Genomic DNA, 27,999 nt, shown 5'->3' on the forward strand with positions numbered 1-27,999 from the left:
CTGAATCAAATGAGTGAAATCCCTCATCAGCATGTCACTAAGCTCTACAGAGACCAAGTAATGAACAATTTATTTGAATTAGCTGTGTTGTAGAAGGGATGCATTTAAAGGTTGCAGGATCATAGAGTTAAAATAGATGTACTTTTATTTCATTTTACTTTTATTTTAGGACATTACATGTAGTTTATGATCTGAACACTGTGAAAGATATGAAGGTCTTTACTGAAAATGTTAAATGTAACACAGTGTTATCGTTATAGATGAATAAAACATGGACATTTCCATGTAATCCACAGTATATGCACTCAATACATATCCACAGTGTTTGCTAGAATTGCAGCATCTATAGGACATTGCATGGAGGTGATTATCCCAGGGTGCTTTTGCAGTGACCTTCAGCTTGTCAGCATTGTTGGGTCTGGTGTCAAATTCCTCTTCACAGTACCTTTTGGGGTAATATTCAGGCCTAGGACCACTGAGTAACTGTCCAGCTTCTGACAGCATTTTACATGAGCTGAAAAACAAAACAAACAAGCAACAAAGGAGCTTCTGAGAATGCTTCTGAGAGCTCTGATTGTGGAGTGGCCAACCTCCTAACATTCCCGTCCCCCTAAACACACCTGTAAAATGCATACCCAAATTAGATTAGATGCAGTTTTTCAATTCTTTGGAGCATATGCAGAAGCTTGATCTCTCTGTGTGAAGGTAACACCCTGAATATTTAACATTTTAAGTGGTATTTGATACACAACGTGAATCAAGTACAAGGTAAATTTAATTGGATATGGTGAATTTAATTGGATATGGTGAATTTAATTGGATATGGAGAGAGCATAGACCAGCACAATTGATTGAAATGGGTGTCAATCAAAAGAAAAAAAGCTGATAACCATTTTGGCTTAATGATATGGGTGCAACAGTTACACCACAAAGACCTGGATACAGCTTCCTGTGGTTCTTGACCCATAGTCTAGACCAGGGGTGTCCAAACTTTTTGCAAAGAGGGCCAGATTTGATAAAGTCAAGATGCGCGGGGGCCAATAGTTTGTTCGGACATTTTTTAACTACAAAAGTGTCATGCAAATACACACTGTTATAAAACAATTTTCATTGTCACAATTATCTTTATTTTTCAAATGACAAAATAACCAAATATAAGCCACTCAGGCAGATGAGAACAACTCTAAAAACACAAATTCTGCTTTTCTTTCATATCTGGAGAGTCAGATAACATTGAACAAACTGTATGAAATACCTTAAATTTACATGAGTTTAAAAATATCTTTGCCTCAAGAACATTTTAAACAGGAGTTATAAGTAACGCAAAGTTGTCTGTTATTATTAAATCTTAAAACAAGTTAATTTTGCTCTTGTCATTTAGAATATCTTTCAGAAAGTAATAGTTTGTATCACATCTACAGGTTCATAACCAAATCTTACTCAAGAGTTTAATAAAAATAAGTGCCATAAACTCAAGTGCATAAATGTTCTTTTGACTTTTCACTGCTGATAGTGACAGACGTTACCGTTCAAAACACTCAGTTTTATGTCCTCAACTCTCAGTGCCACACTGTTACGTGCCAGGCAAACATTCGCAAATTCTTGCTTCTTCTCAGGGCAAAATGTTCTCCACCATTTTCATAACGGAGTTTTGATAAATGTATCAAAACTCCGTTATGAAAATGGTTAATAGCTAAACATGGCAAAAAGGTTTGCCATGTTTAGCTATTAACATGGCTACTTCGTAGCTTGCTTTGGTGGTATTTTCTTTTGACTCAGGCCTGCGTGAAGAATTGCTGTTGTGATGCCAGTGCAGGTTGGAGCTGCTTCAGTTTTTCAGCACGGTCACTCCCTGTTAGCTTGTTGTATGAGTTAGCATGTTTAGTCTGGTAGTGTCTCTTTACGTCAAAATCCTTAAACAAGGCAACCGTCTCATTACAAATTAGACAAGCATAATTGCCTTGATTTTCAGAAAAGAAGTATTGTAATTCCCATCTCTCTTGAACGCGGCGGCCCTCACTGTAAACTTTCCTTGTTTTCTTTGCAGTGGCCATGGCAGAAATGAACGGAGAGGGGTTCGCTGCACCGAGGCAGAGACTGATAGTATTAAAGTGGTGCTGCCACCATTTGGTGAAAGGAGGAATTACAGTTTCAAGTTTTATGATTTATTTATTCTGTTTCACAGTGCAGGCGGGCCATAAATAATACATTATAAGACCGAAGCTGCGGGCCGTATGAAATCTGACCGCGGGCCGTGATTGGCCCCCGGGCCGGACTTTGGACATGCCTGGTCTAGACTCTAGACTGCAGTTATCGGCTGTTACGTATGCTCTTTTTTGCTACCCCACTTTTTCCTTCCACTCAACTTTCCATTGTTATTTTTATTGTGTCTTTACCAATGTGCTTTTGTGGTTTAAAATGGATTTGAAAAACCAGAATTCATTTGTCCTATAAAGGTCAGTGGCCATATCGCACAGGCAAAGTTTAAAATGATTTACTGTGATTTCATAACACTTTAATAAAATCCTATCGAGTTCTGTAGAAGAACTCGATAATTAACTCCTTAATGACTAGAGGTGGCTACAGTGGACAGATAATCGAAGACCGTTATCTTGGATCTGAGTGCGTGGATAATTTCTTTGCATGTAGACCACTTCATTGGAATCTAGTATACTAATTCCTACACTGCCACCTAGTGGTCTATTAGTGTAAGTTCACAAAAATCAATAAAAACCAAAACTCAATTGGTCATTTCTTCTATACGGGGACCTTTTAGGTAAACCTGGTAAGATCAGACAAATGTAATCCTAAAAGTAATTACTTTTATGTAAGTAGCACATCTAAACACCCGCCTCTCGCCCGGTGTTGTGCGCAATTCTGTTCCCCTGCGAAAATCTGTTAGCTGGAGATAGGCACGAGCGCCCCTCCCGACCCTAGGTACTAGGGACAAGGGTGTTAGAAAATGGATGGATAGATGGAGAACATCTAAACTTATAAACATTCATTGAAACATCATTCATCATTCACCACATTTAAACCTACTTTACTACAAATGGCAGGTGTTAGTAAAAGGCTTGAGTTCTTTTATTTAAGTATAAAATAGGAAACATAGGGAATGAAATACCATTGTAGTTGTGCAGTCCTTAAAATTAAATAATAATAAAGTAACAGGATAAGAAAGGATACACAAGAAAATCGAAAAAGGGCTAAAAAGTGGTACACTTCTACTGTTGATGTTATGCACTCCTAGTCAACAGGGGGCAGTGTAATAATTACACAAAAAGAGGCGGAGAGCTAAATAGCCAATCAGAGGAGGCCAACACGGGCGCAAAGAAAAAAGGAAAAGGAAGCTGGTCTGCCGCCATTTCACGTGAAAAGCAGCGCGGTTAGACTACCACCGAGTGGTTGTATTTTCATAACTTAGATTGATTTGGCGAAGGTTAACCTTCTTGCCATTTTGAAGTCAAAGATATTTTTATTAAGCTATAGAGGCCTCACAGTTTCAGTCTTAGCAGCCTCGCTCCGTTGCTTGGAAACGACCAAGAAAAAATGAGTTACGGTAGGCCGCCGCCAGACGTCGAAGGGATGACCTCCCTCAAAGTGGACAACCTGACTTACAGAACTTCTCCCGAGACTCTCCGACGAGTTTTTGAGAAGTATGGCCGGGTGGGGGACGTGTACATTCCCCGGGACCGGTACACCAAAGAGAGCCGCGGTTTCGCCTTCGTGCGTTTCCTCGACAAGCGCGACGCTGAAGACGCAATGGACGCCATGGATGGCGCGCTGCTCGACGGGCGCGAGCTGCGGGTTCAGATGGCCCGATACGGACGCCCACCGGACTCGATGTATAGTCGGAGAGGTGCTCCACCGCGCAGGTACGGAGGCTACGGACGAAGAAGCAGGAGGTAATAATGAATATAGGCGTAGTAGGCCTATGTTATTTTTGAACATGTGCTCTAATGGGCACGTGGTCACAGAGCCCAAAGCAGCGTGGCTCCAAGTTTTTTTCCAGTAGGTTCATAAAAACAATTATATTAAGAGCATATAAAATGGTTATCACATGCTTCAACGCATTTAAATTAATTTACATTATATTGAAATACTAGGATTTAATGTCATATTTTTCTTTTATTATAGTATTCCCACAGACTCTTGGTTCAGACAGTGGTTAAAATATACAGAGAAACCTTTAAGAAACTAATTATATTATTTATACCTGACATGATATTCCCACATATGTAGAGTAATGGTTATAAATTCTGCAGAAGACATATTTCTGCTTCAGGAAATAAAAAAAATGCACCAGCAATGGCTAACTGAAAATCCTACTTTACAGTATTTTAATGTGGTTAGGTAAAAAATATATATATATTTCAACAAATACATTGAGATTCTTCTTGTATAAAAAGGAATGGCTTCCAGCTCAAATGAATTTCATCAGATTATATTTTTAAGACATACTAAAGTCTGATCAAGTCTCTAGTTGAGAATGTTGAAATGTTAATAAATAAACTCTGTTTAAGTCATTCCTCTCAGGACACAGAATAAAAATGTACAACCAAAGCTAGGAGATGTATAATTGTAATATTAAACAAAAGGCGTAGCTGCCAGATTGCAGCATTGCTGCTTTCCTGTTGCTGTTTGATTTCACTTTTTTACGCCTTGTGGTTTTGTGTGTGTCCACAGTCGCTCAACCAGTCCCCGCCGTCGCAGACGAAGCCGCAGCCGCTCCAGGAGCAGAAGCCGTTCCCGATCCAGGAGCCGTAACCGTTACAGCCGCTCCAGGTCTCGTTCCTACTCCAGGTCTAGATCGAGATCCAGGTCCAAGTCCAAGTCGAAGTCCAAATCCAAGTCCAGAACGCCGAGACGGAGCAAGTCCAAGTCTCCTTCCAGATCACGGTCTCGCTCCAGGTCCAAATCCCGTTCCAAGTCCAAGTCGAGGAGTCGAACCCCGGGTTCCAACAGGGGGTCAAAGTCCCGATCCAGGTCTAAGTCCAAGAGTGGACCTAAATCACCGGGAAACAACGAAGCAGAGCCTTAACCCAAATGTGGACGCAATATGACGGTATTCAGGGGAAGGGTTGATTTATTTTATTCTTTGTATCTATTGAAATGTTGTTTATTTCTTAAATTTGTGTTCTGCAGTCTTTACGCTTCAATCAAGTGGCAAAGTCTGCAGAATACTGTTAGAACTTTGTTACATGTCTAGTATTAGCTTTGTGTGTGCTTTATTTTGAAACTTTTTTCCCAGCCAATTTAAAGCGCACACAGGCAGTAGAAGATTTGGTTTAAAAAGCATCATGATAAAAATGGGGTGCTCACATTTGTATTGATGTGTTTGGGGTGGGAGGCGGGTGGTTGGGATGTGGAATGCTTACTCAAACCGTTCACCTAAATGTGGAATTCTTTCCTCCAAGCTGCTGAGTCCTGTTTGCAAAGAGAGGAGGAGGAGATGGGGGTGTTGCAGTGTGAGAGCAGTTAGTGTGTGACCCGCCCATGTGACCTGCCTGTTGCTGAGAGCCATTGCAGTTGCTAAGGAGCAGGTCACCGAGGCAACGGTGGTTGCTATGAAGCAGGTCGTCATGGCGGTGGTTCGGGCTGTCAATTGGTGTATGAGGTGGTGTGGTGAGGTACGTTCTCGCGGGGCACACAGGCAGATGCACTGAGCAGTTTACCCACCTGTGCCTGTGGTTTCCGCCGCCTCACATAAAGGGAGCCGACCCCGAGGTTTGTTTTTCCCAATATGCCCGGGTGCAAGACCCTTGTTAGAGCTAGTGTGGGAAGAATTGGGGCCAGGAAACATGTAAAATAAGGAAGTGAGTTATTGAGTAAAATGTTAACGTCAGATTTCTTAACTGTCAGGACAGAGATCATGCAATAAATATTCAGATCAGCTGCAGGAATTGATACCAGCGTCTATTTTTGCTCTTGGTGACTTAAGTTCTGTTTTTCCTTCCAGATCTTGCATTGAGCCTTGGAGGACATCCGGAACAGCCTCACGTTTTGGCAAGAATACTCCACTATTGCCACTGAATGCAGACTGAAAGGTTAATTGGATCTTGGTCTAAAATGTTTTAAGTGTTTAAGTTCCTTTGTAATCTGTTGAGACAAATTCTGTAACTTTGACATCATTTGTAAAGCTGAGTATATTGAAAGGGATTTATGGGGTATTTTTTAATTTACTGTTTTTGGGGTGGGCTTTTTCATTGAATTTGCAAGTAATAAATTCCTTTGAAACAAAATATAATTTTCAGCAGGCTCTGTTCATTTTTTGAATATGAAACTTATTTGAAAAGTTGATGTAGGAAATGATGTCTTTTTGTTTTCAGTATTTACAGCTGTATTGCCACTCACTGGGGGAGGGAAATGGCTTAGTGTAATGTGACATAAAAGCCATTTAAATTTGTGATTTGCTTAATCCAGCAACATTTTGTTTCTGCTTTTTTCTGTCTAGTTCAAGTTGCTTTCCTATGACTCTAACCCTCTTTCTTGTGTATCTTTTGTGCACTAGGCGCAGTTGTGTAGCAGTTGAGTAATGCTGGTTAGCTGTTAAGATGCGGTGCAGTGCGGTGGTGACATGGTGTGGCGTGTTGCGGTGCTGAGTGCCCGGTGCAGTTCCGGGGCTCGACCCTTCGCTGCCGTTTGCCGGTTTGTAAGCTCACAGGTGTGGCAGATCATCCATCCTCTCCTGTCTGTGACCTCTACTTCCCTACATGTGCTGTACATATTGTCTTCTATCCTCTTTACCCTTCCTTCTCTTCTGTGTCCCAGCGTCCACCTTCCTTCTGTGGTTTATCCACTGAATTGGTCTTGCTTGCTTTGAAAATCTAGCCCAGTGGGACACCAAGAGAAGGGTTAATGGGCAGTTAATGGCTTCTTATGAAATCTTTTGAATCGCATTCTTCTGTGTACCTCAAATGTCTTGTAACTGCATCAAATAAATGCTAATAAAGGGTTTTGTTGGAATTATGTCTAACTTTGTCTTCAATATCTTAGTGTAGCTTGTTAAATATGAATGATTCTCAGCATATTTTAGCTTGTATAAAGTACTATTTACATGTGATCTGCAATGTCCATAAGACTTAAATATTGAACAGTAATTTTTTCCCCCAACATTTCATTTTGAATTTAGTTTCCTAGAGTCTTGAGGGAGGCATAGGATCCAAGATGGTTGAAGTCTGTTGCTCATTTGTGTTTTCTGAAGTCGAAAATCAGTGCAGGTCTACAAAACTTTGTATTACTTTTGAGGAAGCACATCCATCTGAAAGTTTTTAAACACTACATGCTGTCCTCTGCTGACGAGCTTTATGTAAACGCCAGATGTATCGATGCCGGATTTTAACACCACAGCATCTCTGCTTGATTGGCCTCCAAATTCACCCTCAGAAAAAAAATATATATAAAGATGAGACACCAAACCCAACTCTGCTGAAGGCTGAAATAAAGGAAGTTGGACTTCTTGGCACCTCAGCAGAAACAGACTGGTGGTCTCAGTGCTTCTCCTGTGTTGCAGCAATTCAGGATTTGCAAACAAATTCTGAATGAATACTGATTACATTTCTTTAAAAACAACTTTTCAGTGATATCCTGCACTTGTATTTCAGAGCTGGAATTTAAAGGCAGGAAAAGTGCATCCAACTGGTGAACATCATCACTGACTTCCTCACAGGAGAACTACACTTGAACACTTCTTCCATGAAAGAGTCCAATTGTTTGTTAATCAGCAACGAACACCGTGCTGTGTATATCACTACCTTACTGTTAGAGTTCACTGAGCTGCTGTAAAATAATAAACCATCTCATTTATTAGGGGAAGTCTTAGTCCTGCCTTTACTTTTCTGTTTATCTGGATTTAAATTTTTTTGTCTCGCAAACCAGGGAGTTGAAGATTACAGCAGTGTTTTATGTTTGTTTTTAAATCCTGTCTGTTCTCTTCAGAAAGGACTTTTTATGACTTATATATTGTACAATTGCAACAAATCTAACCTAAATTTCACTAGGTTAGATTTGATGTAGCTTTTGTTAAACGCATTGAGCCAAAAATGAAGCAATTTGAGGTGACTTGAATTGGTGACGCATTAGTTTTGTCCACAATGTCATTGTCAATTAAAACATACTGAAGTTACAACAAAAATTAAATTTTATAGAAAACTAAAATCTCAAAAAATATGTTGCGGTATGTAGTCGCATCCAATAAATCAATTAAAACCATAAGTGGGTGCTCCAAAGTTTACTCTTGAGTAAAAGTCACTAGATAGATGTAGTCTTACAGCTACAATAAAATTGTGGACAATGCAAATACTGTGGTTTTTAAATTCTTTGTGTTGCGACATTGCAACATTTTCCACTGTAACAAAATGTTAATTTGTCTGCAATAATTTTTCTGAGCAAAAATGCAAAAGCCTAGATGTAGAAATTGATATATATGGTTTCAGTGTGTAGCATTGTGATATATAACTGTCCTGGATGTAAACTGTGTTCAACGAGGTTGAAATCATAATGTCATTGAGCTGTAATTGCATTAAAATAGAATTAATTGGCCTAAACTGGAGTAAACGTGAATCTGATTTTGTTGGAATCAACTGTAATTGGCTTAAACTGGAAACAATTCAGCATTTTTTTCAACCTGAATATGACTTTTAAAGACTGATTAAAAAATTGAGTATGAATTTGCCTGAACCAGAATGCAGACTTTATTTTATATGATTGTGTCGGCCCAAACTAGGTACATGGTGGTTATAGAAGTTTCAAAAGTTAGGGTTTTCTAAAATCAACTAAAATGTTCCATTGTATTGTTCCTGATGTTTAAAGTCTATTTAAAAGTGGTACAATCAGAGGTATTTTCTTTTCCTGGAGAACAAAGTGACACAGCACCTCCCTTTATACACTTGTTGATGTGAACCTTTGGGTTGCTTGCTTAAAAAAAAGTCTCCAACGCTTATAAAAAGATAAATTTACCTGCTTAAAACGACGCGTTGTCGTGAAAACAATGGACAAAATGTATTTGTTTTCTCAGCTTTCCGTCTACCTGTGGATTAGGCCTAAGGACTGTTGCCTCTTGCGTCCGGACAGTGTACTCCACTGGTGTTGGTTTTCCTTTTTTGTGAGGAAGCACAACAACAGGTTCAAGGTGTTGACTTGACCTCCAACTCCCACATCTCAATCCAATCAAAGCCTCTGTGGGATGTACCGGGCAATCAAATCCGCTCCATCCAGGTGCAAGAATACAACTCGCAAGATCTAAAAGTTGCAGCACACCTCAAAATGTAAAAGCTGTTTGAGCAGCACATTCATGCAGGTAGCCTAGTCATGATATCAACCCTGATAGTGTATTTCCCGGTATCCTCCTCCTTTAACTTCAGGTGTTGACTAGAAGGTAAGAGTGTTTTCCCTTCAGCTGACGGCTTTACTTTATCAGCCTACACCTCCAGTACACGGGTTCTGTCAGAAACCATTTGGGTCCGCCAGTTTGTCCTGCTGATGGGATTATCTGCAGACGCACAGCCGAGCACGTTGCACTGCTTCGTGCCAGCCCAACGGCCCGGTCCAACCGCCCGTAGTCCGCCGACGGAGAGGGCGGGGTTAGGAGTTGGGGGCTGTAACCAAGAGGATGTGACGTTCTGGTCGGAGAGAAGATTGGGAGATTGTCCCCGTATCCGATAAACTGCGGCAGTTGGCGTTGATGTTTGACGGTGGGGGATTATCGCAAGCAAGCGGGATGGCCGACTGAGTGGACGCCGGGGCGGCGACGCTACAAGAATCACAAGAATGGAAGCGACTCTCGCGTTGGCCGCCATCATTTTCACGCTGCTCGCCATGGTGGTCGCGACGTCGCTGCTCAAGGGCTCGTCTCCCGCGGCGGACTTCGCCAATGCGCGCAGCTACTTCGGCCAGAGAGGAGACGGAGGATCGGCGACGTCCGAGGCGAAGCTGAACGGCCATGTAGCCGGGCAGGAGAGGAAGAAGGACGCCGACAACTGGAGCGAGATCAGTGGGAGCTCACACGACCACTGGGATGTAGTGAAATCTGTGAGTAGTAGAAATCATGCTGCAGGAAAGGGTTTTGTTTGCTTTGGTGTTTTTGCGTAATTCTCCCTTAATCTGTTTTAAGTCATCAGATAGTGTCTGGATGTACAACAGCCCGGAGGAGCTCTGGGATGCTTTAAAAGAGCCACAAATAAAGGTTAACTAAAGTGCCATGTAGAGATGCAACTTAGTACGTTAGAATATTATTGAAAAGATTATTTTTCTGTGGCTAAATTTGGGATATTTATTTTGCACACACAATGTAGTATAGGGCCAGACTTTAGAAAGGGCTTACCGAGTAATTAACATAGGGTCCCAAGGACCTTTTTCATTTTATGAATGTGTGTATAACATTTTTTTTTATGAATATAAACAATATTGACATTTTTGAAAATTAAGAAGTTACAGTAATTTTTGGCTAACAACTTACCTTGCACCAATAGGAGTTGGTGCATGGTAAGTTATTATAATTTACCTGTTAATTTATTGTAATTTGTATTAGAATAATTTTTTTTGTAATGGAAAGGACACAAAAACTGGCTCCAGCAGTCCATGCCTAAATCCATGCCTTTATTTCTGCTTATTTTCATAATGAAGTCTAGCATCTAATAAAAACTCAAAAATGTTAATGGCATACACAATCATGAATGAAGATGGGTGATATAACACTATGGTAGGAGACTAAGCTAAAACAAAATTATAAAGAAGTCATTTTTTATATTTTATGGGACATTGTGTGGAAGAAAAAAGTTATGTGAGAGGAATATGAAGCCAAGCCTATTCAAGAGTATTGAGGGAATTTACTAGGTGTGAACTGCAGCTGGAGTCGGGGCTTCCAGAGCCACCACACACAGATGTGTCCAGGTCATGTTCTGCAGTTGTCAGAGTTTTTGTGTCAAGCGAACCAGGAAAGTCGTCAGAAGCATCTTAGCTGTTCTTAGTCCTCTGTTCAGCGCAACATTCGGACATCAAGACCCAGGAGACTGGAGGAAGAGTGGAGAGTTAGCATCCCAGTTGCTTGAGGTCCAGTGTGAAGCTTCCACAGTCTGTGATGATTTGCAGAACCATTTCATCTGTTGGTGTTGGTCCACTGTGCTTTATCAAGACCAAAGTCAGTGCTGCTGTCGTTCCCTCTGCTGGCAAGCTTTATGAAGATGCTGATTTTGTTTTCCAGCAGAACTTGGCACCTGCCCCCAGTGCCGAAAGTACCACATTGACCATGTTATAACCATGGTTGATGGGTCAACAAACTCCCTGACCTAAACTCCTCAGATAATCTGTTGAAAGGGATGATATGCACCAGAGCCACCAATGCAGACAAGCTGAAGATTGCTGTAAAAGCAACCTGGCTCTTTAGCACATCAGAAGACTCTTATAGCCTCCATGCTGCTTCACTGCAAAGATGCATTCATTCGTCCAGAAGGAGCCCTGACCAAGTATGGATACACAGTATGGACACACTTTTCAGAAGGGTGACATGTTTTTATTAATGTACAAATATTCATAGAAGACTTAACATTGATAAATATATGAACTGGATTTATGAAGTGTTTTCTAGTCGTGCTGGCCAAAGTGCTCTACACTAAAACTGTATTCAGTCAGTCCCAGTCATAAACTCATGTGCGATAGGGAAGGACGCTGGATTTGAACAAACCGCCCTCCTGATTATTTCTACCAGGCTGCAGTAATAATATCAGTTTAAGTGTTATTTTTCTGTAATTACAGCATCCAGAGGAACTACATGGAAAACATTTTTATCTTAAATAATTTTTGCAGCAAAAAACAACAGTTCCAAGCATCTCAGATTAAAAACTGTTGGTTTCATTTCATAAAAACAAATGATTGATATGGATGTAAAGAACAGGCGGTATTGAACCTGCAAGTTGTGGAAAGAACTGTGCAACAGGACAACACAATAGAAAGTTAACATATCTGTCAGATTTATAGTCTGATGTTTTTTTATTGTTTAGTTTTGTCTTTGTTTAGTAAGGTAACACCTGTGGAGACAACTTAATTTCCACAGAGTCCGTCTCTGATTTGTGCTTACCATTCATAGTCAAAATGTCACCTGAAACTCTCAGTGAAGCAACTTGCATACTTTAAGAGCCTTTGCAAACTTAGTCACCTGGATCAGATGTAAAGAACAAGCAAACAGTCACTATCTGATGAATTTAAGAGGTAGGTCATTTCTGACTTAATAATTCTCTGACAGGAGCAGGGACACCCTCACTTTGACGCAGAAGGCGGTGCAGCAGTCGAGTCCTCTTCCTCCACATCGAGCCTTTCTGTCCCCAGTTTAGAGGTAGACTCGTCGTCCGAGGTCTCGTCAGCAATGGGCCGCAGGTCTTTCATTGGGCTCTCTGATACGGAGCTCCTAAAGTGTGCTTTCTCTTATCCCCAGACTGAAGGAGCCACAGAGAGCCCAGGGGACAACAGTAAGCTTTTTCACCTGAAATTCTTGCTACATTCTCATTTTAATGTTGCCAAACAGACAGGCAGGATTTATTTCTGTTTCATCAGCATGTACTCTTGTTTTCTGTTTGAACAGCGAAAGTGGAATCGGATGCAAACAATTCCTTGAAATATGTTCCTGGAAAGGCACGATCGCACCATTTAGAGGTGATGATGTCCAAAGAAGAGTTGGCAGAGGAGCAGAGGTTAGTGAAAAACACAAACTGGAAAAACCTTTAGAAGAATATTCACCGTTTGTTCACTTTTCTTACATGACCCATGATGCTTTGTGGATAAACAACCTAATTACATGTAAACCAGAGGTCTGCAGCTCCAGTTCTCAACTGCCATTGTCCTGCAACTTTTGGATTCATTCCTGCTCCAATACATCTGAATCAAATAAATAGTTAATGAGCAGGTCTTTGCAAAACTGGCTGACATGTTAAAGATGTATTTTAGGCTTTTCGTTGTGTTATGTTGGACCTGGGATGCTACCAAAAGTAGCAGGACAGTGGCAGGCGAGGACTCGCGTTGCTTACTTGATTTAAGCAAATACAGATAAGACACGTGGGAACCTGAACTTCTACAACTTAAACAGGATAATGTAATCATAGCTGTACCTTTATCTTTGAAAGATTGGAATGTTGAGCTGAAGAAATAGCCTATTATGAATATTAGCATCTAAGCTTACTCTCATTTTTAGCAGCTTCTCCAACTCTGTCAATATAAATCAGCTATGAAGATGCTTAAAACTCCTGCGGCGCACCAGAGTTTTTTTCTGACACGGTCATATAGTTTGTCATGTTTTCTTTAATGTGGTTGGGTCTATTTTTATTCGCCTCACACCAGTGTTGTGTTCTGGAGAGACACACACACTGGCACTTTGTGTTTGCAAGACCAGGTTTGGTCTTTTCAGTCATGCAGCTGAGGCCGGTGGACCCTGAGGACTGAGAACCATCGTCTTAGGGGTTTAGTGAACAACTTTTTGGACGTGATGCATTTATAAAAGTTGTGTATCATAAAATACAAACACTGCTTTACTCTTTATTTCTGATACTGAACATCATAGCTCACATTCTTTTTCAGTCGTTTTCAGAAGGCAATTCTTCTTGGACCAACCACAAAAAATATTCCTCCTTGGACCATTTGTTGACAAAGTGATGGAGGCAAACATGCAAGTTTTAATAATAACTTCAAATTTAATATTTTCTATCCTTGTTTGTATAATTCCTCATCTGGCCCGGGAATGCCTTGGGATACCTGAGAAAAACAAGATAATGGATGGATAGAAACTGTGAACAAAGTCAAATTGCTAATAATAAAGTTGATTCTGATTCAACACACATCTGCTGTAGCCACAAGTTAAGCCCTGTATGAAACAGAAAAGTTTAAAAAAAAATTAAATGATCAACTTTGTACTTATATAAAACTAAATTACTTCATTGCAACTTGTGCTCTCACCAAACGTTTCCCCTACAATCAGTCCTATAACATTTGAGAAGATTAAGGTGGATAAAGAGACCAAAAGCAGTAAATATTTGATCTGCAAGATGTTTTCTCTCTGTTGAGTTTTGTACTGATGTGTGTACGACTCGACAGGCCATCACTAGTTCTGATAACCGATCTGTAAAAAGAGTTTTTAAAAAATCCCAGCTTAAAACATACCTGTATAAACTCTACTCAAATACACTGAAACTAAACAAAAAGTTTTAAAAAAGATGCAATAAAACTTTCCATTAAAAGTCCATATGGTCAGATCTATTATTATCGCTAACCTCAGTACTGCAGCCATCTTCCATTTTGCTGCTTCACGTGTGACTCTGGACGGTGCACGTTTGTCTGCTGCATCAGGGCTCAGCTTTAGACGGGCGAGAGAGTAAAGGTGAGACTGAGCCTCTGCTAAGCACCATTATCTGTCTGACGGACGAATAAGAGGAGATTTAAAGAAACAAATCCAAAGCGCTGCCTGAAAAAAAACCCCAAAGTTGTTGGGATTTTTTTCTTTTTCTGAAGCATTTCTGCATATCCTGCTCTTATCATTGCAGGAGTAAATGCAACGCAGAAATTAAGTGTCTGTTAAGCTGAGAAAGGAGCAGATATGTGGTAAAGTATGAGTTATCCTCACCTAGTTGTCCTAAAAGAGTCCCTTTTTGGCCAGTGGGTGAAAACTACCGTACTCCCAGCCAATTAGCAATTAGCCAATCTTGACCTCAGGTGATGTTTACCTCAGCGGCTCTTTATCCTCATGTGGCCATGAAGCGACTGATGTGACAGTGCAGTGTTGCTTATCTGATCCCACTTCTTCCTCCTGTTTTCCTCCATTAGAAGTGCAGTCCACAGGTGTGCCTCAGCTGGTGTTGATTGTATCCCTTGTTGGCGTTTTTCTTTGTTCTGCCACAAGAGGGGGTTAGAGTGTCACAACACTTTGGCTTTTGGGAGCCGTTCCGATCAAATGCAGAAGCGTTTAAAACATAGAATAACATTGGAAAGTTCCGTTTTATTTCAGTAATTCAGAAAATAAATGAAAATTAATTCCAGATAGTGTTATGTACATTGCACGCATGTATCTCTTAATTTTGATGATCATTGTTTATAATGAACCTAAAATGAATTCTCCCCAGAGGATTTATTTGTATATAAATATTTATATTGGAGAGTTTAGTGGAAGGAAGAACTGTGGTAAAAAAAAAATGTTGAAGAGTTTAGGAAAGAGAGTCTGTGCTTTAAGAGATATAACTTACAAACATATCTAGGACTTTAGCTGAATCTGTTAGATTCCTCACATTAAGCCTCTTTGGAAGGAGATATATTAGAGACATTATGCAGACTCTTAAAATAAAAGTCATTTCTATTGCATATAAACTTCTTTGCACCACAGTTCTACCTTCTACTCAACTTTCTGTTAATATTCAGCACTCTGAGCAGCCAGCTTCTTTAACAACAACCTTTTTTTGGCTTAAGCTTCTTGTGAAGCTTGTCAATGACAGTCTGCTTGTTCACTAAAAGTGTAGGCCATAACATTTCTTAATTGCATAATTATTTTAATTTATTTACTTTTTTGAGAAACTTGAGGTTTTATTTATTAGTCATAAGCTATAAATCTAACAGAAGTAAACCCCTGAATAAAACCACTTCACTTCACTGCAGTGAAGTGTACAGTACAATACATTACATGTATGCAATCCAAGCTTTACTTTCTGAGTTGAATTTTTTCTAATGAATTAGCTTTTTACTGATGTTCTTGCATCTTGCCCTGATCAGCTAGGCTGAAAGCAGAATGTGGGTCTAATAGGTGAAGATTTAATAATATGAGTTATTTCAGCTGATTAATTTTCACTGATTAGCCAAGCAGCCGGTCGGCTTCATTTAGTCAGGCTGCTTTCCCTCGAATCCCATACAACCGTTTTCCACCCAGCCCATTTCCCATCTGCTTGAATTGGAAGGAGTTTGATCCAGTAACACTGCTCTGAAAATATGTTGAAATATATCGTTAAATGTAATGGGAAATGTTGATAGGATTTAGTTTAATTACATCAATTCTCAATAGGCAATCACACAGTTTCCAAACAAGGAGTTATTTCTGTACATTTGCTTTAAAAAATTCAATCTGTTCTGCTTTAAAGACTGTTCAAATATAAAACCAGAAGGTAACTTGAGACATTTACTTGTGTTACTATAATTGAGTACGATGTGTCTTAATGTACTTTTTTAAGTAGTTAGCGAAACCTGAACATTTACTTATACTTGAGTAAAGTATTTTAATGATATACATTTGAAATCAGACTTGTCTGCTACTAAATCTGAGTAAAGGTTTATAGCCAGCTGTAAACTTAATGCACCTCTGAGAAGCCAGTATGTCAGTATAAACAGAGTGATGTTCCAAAATCAACACTCACCCATAGCAATACTCAAACTTCACTTCAGCAAGTAAAGATAACATCCACAAAATATAACACACATTTAGAACAGCCGAAATATTCTCAACGTGTTACACGGGACCAAATCCTACATCAAAATCCTTTAGGAATAAAAATCTGAAAAGTGTGGAGTGCTTTTTTTATTCAGCAGCCCTTGAATTAACACTTTGGAGGACATCATTTGCTGCAATTACAGCTGCAAGCCTGTTGGGTTCTGTCTGTGCCAGCTCCAAAGCTGGAGCTTTATGTCCAATAAACATGTTTTCTTACCCAATCAGTATCGTAATAAATCAATGAATCACATAAATTAAAATGAGTCTGATCATTTCCATTTGCATGTTTTGTTTACAGAGACTAAAGTGTCCATTTTATTTAAAGCTTTAAATGTTTTGTTTATTTATTTTGGATATTTAAAATGTCTTCCCGTTCTGGTGTTGATGTTCATTAAAAATTAAAGTTCATTCAGAGGATGTACTTATATGACTATGCCATTACATGATATTACTTGAAAATCAAAATAACAATATCATTGTTTGTCGCAATCATTTCTGAGACAATTTATCGTCCAGCAAAACGTCATGACTCCTCCAGAGCTAAAATGATTCGTCTCTGATTAACGCTCTGCCTGATCAGCCTTTCATTGTAGCAAAGGCTCTGAAAATAACTGCTTTACTTTATTTATGAAGATTGTAATTTAGGTTATTCATTTGTGACGGCATCTTAAAACCATTTATCACTTTTCTTCTAAATCAATGTTACGTGCATCTATGTGTTGGCGTGTCACAAAAATCTCAATAAAATAAATGGAGATTTGTGACTATAATGGTACAAAATGTGAATGTTCTTTTGCAAGACACTGTACACCGCAGTAGTACATGTTTACTTCAAATATAGATTCTGATATTTTTTTCTGCATTTGGAGCACTAGGCCCAAATTTTCCAGATCAGATATAAAGAAATCCTTGTGCAGAGCTGATAAGAAAGTGCATTCACTATGTACCTGGAGAAAACTTTATGAACGTTTTATTCTGTGTCTGTTCTCCCAGGGTGCAGCGGGAGCAGCTGGCCGCCATTTTCCAGCTGCTGAAAGACAACAAGGAGACGTTCGGGGACGTGTCTGAAGGAGACTTGGAGGAGCAGCTCAGGCTCTACTCCATCTGAGACGCCTCTACAACCTGATCTGCTCCAAAGACTTATTCAGAACTTCAAATATTTCATTTAATTCCCTTGCAGTATTCAACATGGCTGTCCGTTCCAACAACAATGGCTTATTGTTTTCATTTTTAAATTGTATTAAGCACACTCACACACCTGCATTGATCAGATAATTATGAAAATCACAATGGAGCATTGTTTCTATTAGATCTATGAATATAACTTTCAAACTGTTGCATAATAAACCAGAACATTGTGTAACTTTTTGTGTGCGTAGTCATGGTCAGTCCAACTTGTTCCTTGGAAAACTGTTGCCGTTGACTTTATGTTCATTTTATTAAATTCTTCCTTGTCATTGTTGCTTCTGTCACACTTGCTGGGCAGGTCTAAAAATATTTTAAACTGGTTTTTATTCTAAGCTTCTATTTATTTCCTTCAAACAAAACAGCCTGGTCAGAATATTTAGCAGCTTTGTTTCCTGCTGCAGTGTGACGTACCATCTCAAAACCAGTCCCTTAGTCATTTCTGCTTACAGAGCACAGCCCTTAAAAAAAACTGTAATAAACTTGTGAACAAATATGTCAGAAAGAAATTATAAAACAGTTTTATTAAACTACTTACAGGGCATGCAACTAAAATAAATAATTTTCCATTCTTGGACTTGTTATTGGCATCAAGGTATCCCAAATGTTCAAAAGGTTTAAAGACCACAGAAATATTAATTAGATCCCACAGGGAGAGCTGAAGTGAACAGACTAGTGTCTCCAGTTGCTAGTTACCCAGCAATGCCTGTCAGCTGGCTGAAAGGTCACTTCAACACTTATTTAGAACAGAATTGTTTCCATCTTCAAAGATTGATGGAGGAAACTTACACAAGCCTAACCACAAGTCTGCAAGAGTAAGCGGGTATAGACGACGTTCTGAAAGATTTCTGGAGTCAAAACATGAGCGCCAAGAACCACTGCTAATAAATTAGCTTGTAGGCTACTTTGCTAGGATCATATCTGTAAAGCAGCAGACTGCAGGCTGGCTACCAGAGCAGATAGCCGTACTAACGAACCCCCTATAAAATCAGAAAAACATCAACTAATACAGTTGAAATGCTGAGATTAAACAAAAATCTTTGTCACAACCAAGTCTGCTCTCAATGAGAGTAGTCATACTTTAGAATAGGATTTAGCTTATAAACATTGTCTGGACGTATTCGCTTAGTCAGCACATACAGGTGAGCCCACACCTGCCTAAAAAACCACAACAGTTTCAGCCTCCAGTCTTTTCTTCCACAGTTTCATTTTTTCCTCAATATTTTTTCCCTTCTTAACGTAATTTTTAAAATCGAATTGTCACTTTATTCTCAACATTTAAACTTTATCCTGTAATAAAAAATGAAAAGAAAATCCACTAAAAACAACATCCACAATTCCTTTCCTCCAGGTGAACCTAACACCGTCTACTGAACGTGTGTGATGATGGTGACGTTGTGGTAATTTGGAAAGGTTATTGAGTATTGAGTTGAGCTTAATCTTTGGGAAATTCCCTTCCTGTCTCGTTGGTAAGGATGGTCTTTGTTGGGTGATTATGGTGCTTAACGTCATTATTGTGACTTGATTCTACCACATTATGTAGCAACATTGCATTGTATCTAAACCTTAATTATGTTTCATAGTCTCATGATAGAAGCATGATTCATATAGTAACTCTGATATACCAAACCTGACCCAGAAAGTTTTAATATGCAATAGACAGACATGTTCTGCCTGTTAGAGATCATCTGATTTATAAACCTTCAGATGAGGCAACACAGTTTAGTCCTCCCTCAGATATAATTCAGAAAAGAGGTAAGACTTTAATTGATCAATAGACCTTTATATTGATTATATGACTATAATTTAGCACCACGTTTGACTTGGACTTATTAGCATATATTTAGCTTATATTATTAAGTCATTTATTACTGAATTCATGAAAATATGTTTGCCTCTATGTATAATTTCAACCTTTTAATCATTAAAGTGGAATATTAGATAATTATTCCATCCCTGAAGGGGGAAAGTTCAACTAAATACATGTAGTTTCAGTCTATAATTTAAAACATTTAAGTCTACGTCTGGATGCAACTGTTGTAAAACATGCTTAATATGGTCCAGATACAAAATTAATGAGATTAATCCTTTAAAACTTACTGGAAAACAACACGTGTATAGTGGCATGCTAAAGTATTTCATACCTTGTTGCAAGTCTTATTATTCACTTATTATTTATTTCTGTCCAGGCGGACTGAGTTTGAACTATCTTGCAAAGGAGAAAAAAAACATATTGATAAGTCTGTACATGTGAAAATATAGATATATACCCAAAATAACTGGTAATTTTATAAAATATTGTTTCCAAGGTTAAAGATGTATACGCACAGTATGCTCATTTAAAACCCCCATTAAATACGATAAAATTTGTTGTTTGTAATATAGCAAAATGCAAAAAGACTTAATGCATAATTGGTATTATAATAACGCTCTCCATAGTTCAAACCCTTGGATTTACATGATCTAATGTTTTGTTTGTCCAGAACGTTTCTTTGCTCCTGGACAACAAATTCAAATCGTGTATTTACCTGTTCAACACAGACAGTGTCGTTTGATTTCTCACATTTTACTGTCTTATTTATATGAACACACCCCACCTATGTACGCAGAGCAGGTGAACATGCAAATGAACAGATACGCTTTCTTTTCCTCATTCACATACCTCAAAGCTGAATGTGAGCTCTGGGTGTATTTTTGGAATTGTTGTCCTTTTCTCAGAAAACAGGTGCAGCCCTGCTCCGTCACTTCTGTTTCCACATATCAAACGCTTCAGCTCACCTACATAGGTTTCAGTAAGTTCCCTGCCCAGTGCCTGATGTTGCTTTTCTGGTTCACCTACAAAGGAGAGACTGAGTTCTCTCTTTAAAAGCAGGTGACTTTTCATGGGAAACGTATTTTCCGAAGAGCAAAACCAGTTCAGGATGCAAAAAATAGCATTTTTTTCTTTTGTGCTGGTGATGGCAGTGAGCATTTTTCTTTTTATTTTTTCTTGGGATAATTATGAAGGACAATCAAAGTAAGTTTTTCCACTAGATTCCTCTGATGCCTTTTAACTGTTTATTTATTCTAATAACTTTCTCTCACTATACTCTTTTTCTTTTTCACTTAAAGTTGGAAAGTCTTCTCAAGACAAAAACTTCCTGGAGGTGAAGATACATTGATTAATGTTGTGCAAAGGATAAGAAACCTGAATCGATTATCTGGTTTGAAGACACAGATTGGAAAGAAAATAAATAAAACCGACATTTACTCCCGGGGAAACGTTAAAACTCAAAGCAGAAACCCTGAGAATCCTATCGCCATCATGGATTTAAGTTCCTTCAACAAACTTCCTGAGTGGAGTTTTGAGGATATTTACAATCTGGATGCTCCACTAAGAACAACAGTGAGTATTTTTGTGAGACTGAACAGGAACCTAATGAGTTAACTTTGGGGAGAGTGGTGATCTGCTGCTGGCTTTGTCTATACATGTTTGCTTTTCGGGTTATTCCATTCTCTGTTTGCTTTTCTCTTTGGATGTGTTGCCACTAGCTGACAAAGCTGCTGACTCCTGAGTTGGCACTTAAAATCAAATCATGTCCAGCGGTTTAGATGAAAACAGCAATTTTAGAGTTATCTTTAAATGTGACTCTTTGTTTTTCATACTCAGACGTGTCCGCAGTCTCTGCGTAACTCCAAGGACGAGGACTTCCAGAAAGTTTTCCTTCCCAACATTCGCATGTTTCTGCACAAAGACAACTTCGGCATCAGAGAGTGGAACCGGCTCTCGCACTTCAACAATCCTTTTGGTTTTATGGGAATGAAATACAGCGGTAGGTGGCTTTTTTCCCCCATTTACGTAAATGGGATGTAAGGTCACAAAGTGGTACTCACATCCACCTTTTGAGTACCTACATGGACCCCTTTTTTGTCGTTTTCTTCCTAGTAAATATTCAGCAAACTGTCAGAAACATTTGTAGGAGAATTTGACACATTAGTTGCAGATTTACTGGATGTAGACCCATTATGCAAAACCGGAAGTCTGTAACCTGAAGCTCTTTGGGCCGTCCAGTAAGTTTGGCTGAAAAATAAAAAAGAACCAGCTCACATTTTAAATATAGTTGGTAATAATTGCAGGTTCTTAACAGTTTAAAAAAATTTTCCTGCACCATTTGCAATGAATTTCCACAAAGAATGATACTAAAAGAACCAGCAATATCTTTTTAGATCTGCTTTTCTTGTCATTTTTCATCCCACAGAAAAAAATGTTCTTCTTGCAACAATTTATGTTTATTTTTACTTTAAATCCTAAAAAATTAGAGGTAAAATTGTGTTTCTTTAAAAATTATAATAAATTATAATACAGTTTTTAAGTGGCACTATTCCTGTTCCGTAAATATTTCTCAAACCATTACACTTCAAAAGAGAAAAAATGTCATGCAACATTGAAATTATTTTTGGCCGAACCTCTCTTTAGATGATAACGGTTGCAGACCCCTGATCTTTGCTAAAAGGGAATCTGGAAACGGTGGAGATTATTAGAGGATAGTTAATTAATGACTAATGATAGTCGAGTTCAAGAAACCTGAGCTTTGCATTACGCTTCTCTTCCCAGTTCGGATGCTTGGTTTGAGCTTTCGTAAGGTCGTCTTTATCTAATATAGATGCTGACACGTAATTGGCTGATTTACTTTTTGGGTCACAAATAAAATATCATTCAGATATTGCAAACCACAAGGCTGTAATTATCTTCATTCTTATTTTAGCTGTCCACAAAACATTGCGGCATTCTTGTCAAACCTGTCATTCTGCCACGATCTTTTATTATCTTGCTCTATCTGAACTTTAGCCAAGTTCATCTAGACATCTACAAATGAGAAGATTAATGAACGTCCTAAATTATGGGTATTGGAAAAATTCTTTCTCATTGTGGTAATCATGGCTTATTAATTAGACTAATCACCTTATTATTATTATTATTATTATTATTATTATTAGGTTGATGTACCAGCAGTAGCTTTTCTGAGGTTTATCAAACAAACAGCATAAATTTGAGATTGAAGTGATTAAAAGAAAAAATAAAGTAATAATTCTGAGCAAAAAAAAGATAAAAAATTAAAGTGAGCATTTTTAGAAAAAAGTCTGAATTTGTAAAATAGAAAGTCTAAATTCTATGATTAAAATCTTAATTCTGATTTTGAAAAGTCCTGATTTTGATATGGAGCGTAGAGTAACGTCACAATTCAGAGAAAAAGTCAATTTTTTCCTCTTCCGTAAATGTATTCATTACAGCCCAGAATTTAAAATAGGTGGGTTTCCCATGAATCAATTTTGCGTATTGTTCCACTTTGAAAGGTAGAAAATAAAACAAAGAAAGACCTTTTGTTCTCACTTCTGCTTTTTGTAGACGGGTTACTCTCAGCCAAACAGTTGGAACAACGAGGAAATTTAGCAGCAGCATATTAACTGACGTAATTCTACAAAGTTAATAAGTGCTTGTAGGCTCAACTGGAGCAAATCAACCAGCTCTAACCATCCATGGTAAATGTTTGCTTGCAGATGTAGTGCCTGTAGTGAAGCAGATCCCAAAGCCCAAAGAGCCGCTGCTCCTCCCAAAGCCGGGGGGCGACGGCTGCATCCGCTGCGCCGTGGTGGGAACGGGCGGCATCCTGAACGGCTCAAAGAAGGGCGCCGAGATTGATGCTCACGACTACGTGTTTCGGTAGGAAAACAAAAGAAAACAAACCTGTTGGTGGAGTTTCCTTTAGAGTCATTAAAGAAATGACTCTAAAGTCATTTAGAGCAACAACAAAAGCAAAGCAACAACAAAATACCAAAGTGCCAAAGCATATTTGTACACAAAGTGCAACCAAAATACACTTTAAATTTTGGACAGTGTCATATACACTGTCCAAAATTTAAAATGTGTGACCAATAAAAATAGATTTTACTGTGTTAAAATCATTACATCCCTCTAATTTAGTCAACATTAACTGTGCTGACAGCATCTCAGTATCAAGGAACATTTACAAATAATATATAATACTGTCTCTTTTTTGTTTATTTCATGCTATTTAATCAGCAACAAGACATAAAACAATGTTATGTCTTGTTTATAGGACCTTTAACTGAATGTTTCCTTTATATGGAAGCCCTGAAAGGCAAGGAAGAATATAAAATATTTTGAAAGAAACTTTTTTAAGATCCATTTTCTAAAGCTGACTACATTTTATTTTTCTCTTGACTTTAAAAGAAATGTGCGAGTAAGAAACAACCTAGATTAAAATATTTTAAAGTTTGTTGTTTTTTTCTCTTTGTGGAACATTTTGCCATTCAGGGCTTCCATACTTGTAAAATATTAGGGGATAGTAAGCTATACTTTACTGTGCTACTAAAGAAATTTATCTGGAGCTACAGCCTCTGCATAACATGCTGTATAAAAGTTCTGCATTATGTTAATTAAATATTCAAACAGAAACACTAAAAGGTTTATTTAATTTGAATTGATTAGCAGTGTAGACTAAAAATAGGAGTTGTGGTAAAAAAAAAAAAAAACGTCTAGAAGCGTTTTGTCATTTTTGTTTTCATTTGAAGAATTTTTTAGGTGGTTTCAATTACAAATTATGGTAACCTTGATCATTAATATTTGCATAAAAAAAATGTTGAAGCTGTGTTTCTGTGTTTCGTTTGTGTGACAGGATGAATGGTGCGGTGATCAACGGCTACGAGGAGGACGTAGGGAAAAGAACGTCGGTTTATGTTCACACCGCTCATTCAGTCACATCATCCGTTCCAATATTCCAGGAGTACGGATACAAATCTGCCCCGCATGACGAAGTATTAAAATGACACAGAAACCATAAAAAACAAGTAGCTTAGAAGCACTTTTCTCACAGAGTGTTTCTTCCTTACAGGGAATAAAGTATGTCCTGATTCCTGAGGGTCAGAGGGATTTCGAGTGGCTCCAGGGTCTTCTCAAAGGAGAAAAAGTTTCCTCCGGTGAATACACAGATCATGAGTGAGTACAGTTTGTGTGTTTAATGTTGAAGTTTATTATTTCTATACTTATTACAGTCAATGGAACAAGGGATTTTTATGATCACATCTGTTCTTCAACAACATTTACAGCTCTGTAAAAAAATTAAGAGACCACTTAAAACGACCACTTACAATTATCAGTTTCTCTGATTTTCCTTTTTATGTTTGAGTAAAATGTACTTATTAGCAGAAAATGAGAAACGGTCAAAATAACAAAAAAAGCACAGAGCTTTCAGACCTCAAATAATGCAAAGAAATATGTTCATATTCATTTAGAAACAACAATACTAATGTTTTAACTCAGGAAGAGTTCAGAAATCAATATTTGGTGGGATAACCAGGAGGTTTTAAATGCGGTTCAGTGCAGTGGGCTCTTAATTTTTTCCACAGCTGTATTTTCTGGCTTTTAGCTTTAAATTTTGCATCTCTATGATGACAATTATCCACAAAATTACTACTAAAATCATATGTGACTAAAACTTAAACAGGATTGATAGTTCCAGGAGGATTATGATGCCAAACACACATCAGAAATGATTCTGGAAAGGTTAAAGCTAACACTGAGCTGGTGGATTTATGCTAAAAGTTTAAACACCAGACAGAATATTTGAAGAAATATGTGGAGTAGTTTGTGGTTTTGTTGTCTGTTGTTTGCGAACAAACATTTTGAGAGAGTTTATCATCTTCTTCCAAAATAACCAAAGTCTGTCTTTCTCCCTCCAGACCCAGATCTTATTACTCAGGACAGTTCAGTGAGGATCGCTTCTACGTTCTGCACCAGGATTTCATGAGATACGTTCGAAACAGGTCAGTGTTTGAACCAAGATCCGATACTATCCTGCTAAAAAATGTCCTGCTTTCAGTCAAATTAAATCAGTAGGTATTTCTGAATTATAACTTTAGGCATCGAAAAGAAGAAAAAACTATTAAAGGAGGATGCATTTCAATGAAGAACATAAAGTAGCTGTAATTAGATAAACTAAATCTGAATAACATATAACTGACTTTGAATCTATGTTATTGGATTAAATCAACTTTAGTCATTCTGTTTTGTAAACTGACACTTGTATTGTGAATTGGTTCCATATAATAATTAATTGCATAGATTAGATTGCGTCAGGCTAACATTTTCACTGCCAACAGGTTTTTGAGTTCAAATGACCTTAGGGGAGAATACTGGTCAATTGTCCGACCAACCAACGGGGCGTTTACTCTCTTTGTGGCTCTGCACACATGCGACACGGTAAGTTAGTCATAAAAAAATTAATATTTAGACTGTATACTTTGTGCAATGCTTTTTGTCTTGATGTTTTTGTCATTCTCAGTATGTAAAAGTGATATTAGTTTAGGTTAACTTTATTTTGAAATTCAGTTTTTATTTTGAAAAGCTCACTTCCTGTTTGAGCCGCATTAGAAAAAACAGACTTCGCAAAGACTGCAGAAACATGGATCAACGCAGCTTTTGACCGAGTGTGTGTCATGTTTTATTGAAAAGAAGAAAAGGAAACTGGAACAAGTGATCTTGACTCTTCAGTTTTGGATTTGCATTTTTTCTTAATAAAGATTTCTTAGTTAAATTCAGGGATTTGTATGTGTCCTTTACTTTTATAAGAGTGCTTCAAGGTAATGAATCTGTTTCCATAAGAGGTGGTAACAGTTTCCTGTTCATATTCTGTGAGCTTTACCAATCAATCAAGTTTCCCTGTACATTTCAACAGCAAGGCGGTTCAAGCTGCTTTACGCAATAAAAATTGAAAAAATACTTTTAATGATTTAGAACCAACAATTACTTTTTGGCCAACAATGTCTGGGGAAAAACCAAATATTCCATATTATCTTGAATAAACTCATTGCGCCGAATAAGACACTCATGCCACACTTTTCAGATTTGTATTTGTAAATTATGTTGAAATTATTATTTTTTTCTTTAGCTTTGAAATCACTCACTACAAATTAAATGAGTTACTGAAATAAATTCACTTTATATAGAGTCAAATGTACCGAATCATGAGCATCCATACCAATAACAATATTTCTATATCAACAAACTTTATTATAATTTATTTGACTCTACATTAAGCTAATCTCTTTCTTAAGCTCTAAAAGTGTATCAAAATTCAAATTCAGCAGGTTTTTTTTTTGTTTTTGTTTAACTTAAAACTCATACTATATACTGTTTTTGCTCTCCACAGGTGAGTGCATATGGATTTATGACAGAAGACTACAGCAAATACTCAAACTATTATATGGAGAAGCGTTTGACCGAAGTAACTTTCTACATCAACCATGATCTCATTCTGGAGAAAAATCAGTGGAAAAGCCTTCACGACAAAAAAGTACTGAAGCTGTATCAAAGAACTGGGTCAGAGAAGCAAACTGGTCCCTGATTCAGCGTCAGGAGTCAAGAAGACCTGAAAAAATATGATGGTGTTAATTATTTATATGACTGTACTTTACCTTAAGCTTATTTAAATGACCTTTATGTACACAGAAAGACTTGTGTAAATATTTATTGTAAAATAATGTCCTACAGATGGACTGTATTAAGGCATATAAGATGCTGAAATGAAGAATATTTTTACATTTATTTATAGATACATTATTATGACCAGATTTCTGCTCACCGACTGTGTTTATTTGTGATTAATGTTTTAAATGAGTTTTGTTTTCATTTTACGACACTGTGACATTTACATGTAAAGTGCAATATAAATAAAATTGTATTGTTGTTATTATTTCTGACTGAATTTAATTATTTTATGCCTTCTTTTATGTTGTTACTTGCTGGATTCTTGGGTGTTTCAAGACATAACTTTGAATTTTTAAATTAAATACAAAAAACGTCCAAGTTATCAGAAATCTCACGCCACCTATCCCACGTTGAAGAACTCTGCACGACAGATAATGAAAGCCTTTTCAACGCCTCAGACCGGCTACAAGCAGGAAGTTGATGCTCATCTTTTAAATTAAGACTCAGAATTTTGTTGTCATTCAACTTTGCACAACAAAATTTCATGTGGTACCACTTAAAATAAAAACAAATCACTAAATTATGTTAAAAATACAGAAAATCAGACGCAATAACTACACCACCAACATTTCCTGAGTTTATTTCTGCTGCACATGTTGATGTTAAACACACAGCACCACCTTGTGGTTAAACTGGGTAAGATCCTTGCTCTCCACCAATATGGCTGCTCTCTCGGTTGAAGCGCACAGTCCCAATAATATGTATCGATGAGATTCAGATATCATGGAGAAAACATCTGTAAAGATTTGGGAAGAAATTCAGAAAGTAGGAGTCTGCAGGTATTCACTGTCATCAAGATTCACTTTTCCACACGGAAATC

At 37.8% G+C, this 27,999-nt stretch overlaps 3 protein-coding genes across 10 annotated transcripts; all 3 read left to right on the top strand.

The window, feature by feature from the left end:
* Positions 1 to 3,335: 3,335 nt before the first annotated feature.
* srsf2a (serine and arginine rich splicing factor 2a) lies at positions 3,336 to 6,968 on the top strand. 3 transcript variants are annotated; one of them, XR_004340844.1, is made up of 4 exons: positions 3,338 to 3,905; positions 4,687 to 5,065; positions 5,960 to 6,047; positions 6,512 to 6,968. XR_004340844.1 is itself a non-coding variant. In XM_032575333.1 (3 exons), the coding sequence occupies exons 1-2, from the start codon at positions 3,550 to 3,552 to the stop codon at positions 5,039 to 5,041; spliced, it is 711 nt and encodes a 236-aa protein (XP_032431224.1). In that variant the 5' UTR covers positions 3,338 to 3,549; the 3' UTR covers positions 5,042 to 5,065; positions 5,960 to 6,968. The 3 variants fall into 3 exon arrangements, 2 of the variants coding, with proteins under 2 accessions (XP_032431225.1, XP_032431224.1); XM_032575333.1 differs by having other exon boundaries at positions 5,960 to 6,968; XM_032575334.1 differs by having other exon boundaries at positions 3,336 to 3,875; positions 4,687 to 6,968.
* Positions 6,969 to 9,538: 2,570 nt separating this feature from the next.
* On the top strand, positions 9,539 to 17,815 carry mxra7 (matrix-remodelling associated 7). 6 transcript variants are annotated; one of them, XM_032575338.1, is made up of 5 exons: positions 9,559 to 10,029; positions 12,239 to 12,328; positions 12,428 to 12,461; positions 12,547 to 12,683; positions 17,441 to 17,815. In XM_032575338.1, the coding sequence occupies exons 1-5, from the start codon at positions 9,769 to 9,771 to the stop codon at positions 17,513 to 17,515; spliced, it is 597 nt and encodes a 198-aa protein (XP_032431229.1). In that variant the 5' UTR covers positions 9,559 to 9,768; the 3' UTR covers positions 17,516 to 17,815. The 6 variants fall into 6 exon arrangements, with proteins under 6 accessions (XP_032431231.1, XP_032431227.1, XP_032431229.1 ...); XM_032575337.1 differs by having other exon boundaries at positions 9,575 to 10,029; positions 12,575 to 12,683; positions 17,441 to 17,658; XM_032575340.1 differs by lacking the exon at positions 12,239 to 12,328 and having other exon boundaries at positions 9,539 to 10,029.
* A 2,598-nt stretch (positions 17,816 to 20,413) lies between these two features.
* Positions 20,414 to 27,236, top strand: LOC116727722 (alpha-N-acetylgalactosaminide alpha-2,6-sialyltransferase 1-like). The gene is made up of 9 exons (XM_032575331.1): positions 20,414 to 20,648; positions 20,744 to 21,017; positions 21,282 to 21,444; positions 23,171 to 23,333; positions 24,310 to 24,448; positions 24,526 to 24,629; positions 25,373 to 25,456; positions 25,793 to 25,892; positions 26,842 to 27,236. The coding sequence occupies exons 1-9, from the start codon at positions 20,515 to 20,517 to the stop codon at positions 27,034 to 27,036; spliced, it is 1,356 nt and encodes a 451-aa protein (XP_032431222.1). The 5' UTR covers positions 20,414 to 20,514; the 3' UTR covers positions 27,037 to 27,236.
* The last annotated feature ends 763 nt before the right edge of the window (positions 27,237 to 27,999 follow it).

The sequence above is a fragment of the Xiphophorus hellerii genome, chromosome 10, assembly GCF_003331165.1.
Source record: "Xiphophorus hellerii strain 12219 chromosome 10, Xiphophorus_hellerii-4.1, whole genome shotgun sequence".
In the NCBI taxonomy this organism is placed as follows: Eukaryota; Metazoa; Chordata; class Actinopteri; order Cyprinodontiformes; family Poeciliidae; genus Xiphophorus; species Xiphophorus hellerii.

Excerpts from the sequence above, each read along its gene's own strand:
- srsf2a (XM_032575333.1), top strand. The coding sequence starts at position 3,550 with ATGAGTTACGGTAGGCCGCCGCCAGACGTCGAAGGGATGACCTCCCTC. Across the intron at positions 3,906-4,686 it reads TACGGACGAAGAAGCAGGAG|TCGCTCAACCAGTCCCCGCC; the intron begins GTAATAATGAAT and ends GTGTGTCCACAG.
- mxra7 (XM_032575335.1), top strand. The coding sequence starts at position 9,769 with ATGGAAGCGACTCTCGCGTTGGCCGCCATCATTTTCACGCTGCTCGCC. Across the intron at positions 10,030-12,238 it reads ACTGGGATGTAGTGAAATCT|GAGCAGGGACACCCTCACTT; the intron begins GTGAGTAGTAGA and ends ATTCTCTGACAG. Across the intron at positions 12,684-17,440 it reads GAGTTGGCAGAGGAGCAGAG|GGTGCAGCGGGAGCAGCTGG; the intron begins GTTAGTGAAAAA and ends CTGTTCTCCCAG.
- LOC116727722 (XM_032575331.1), top strand. The coding sequence starts at position 20,515 with ATGGGAAACGTATTTTCCGAAGAGCAAAACCAGTTCAGGATGCAAAAA. Across the intron at positions 23,334-24,309 it reads GCTCACGACTACGTGTTTCG|GATGAATGGTGCGGTGATCA; the intron begins GTAGGAAAACAA and ends TTTGTGTGACAG. Across the intron at positions 24,449-24,525 it reads AATCTGCCCCGCATGACGAA|GGAATAAAGTATGTCCTGAT; the intron begins GTATTAAAATGA and ends TCTTCCTTACAG.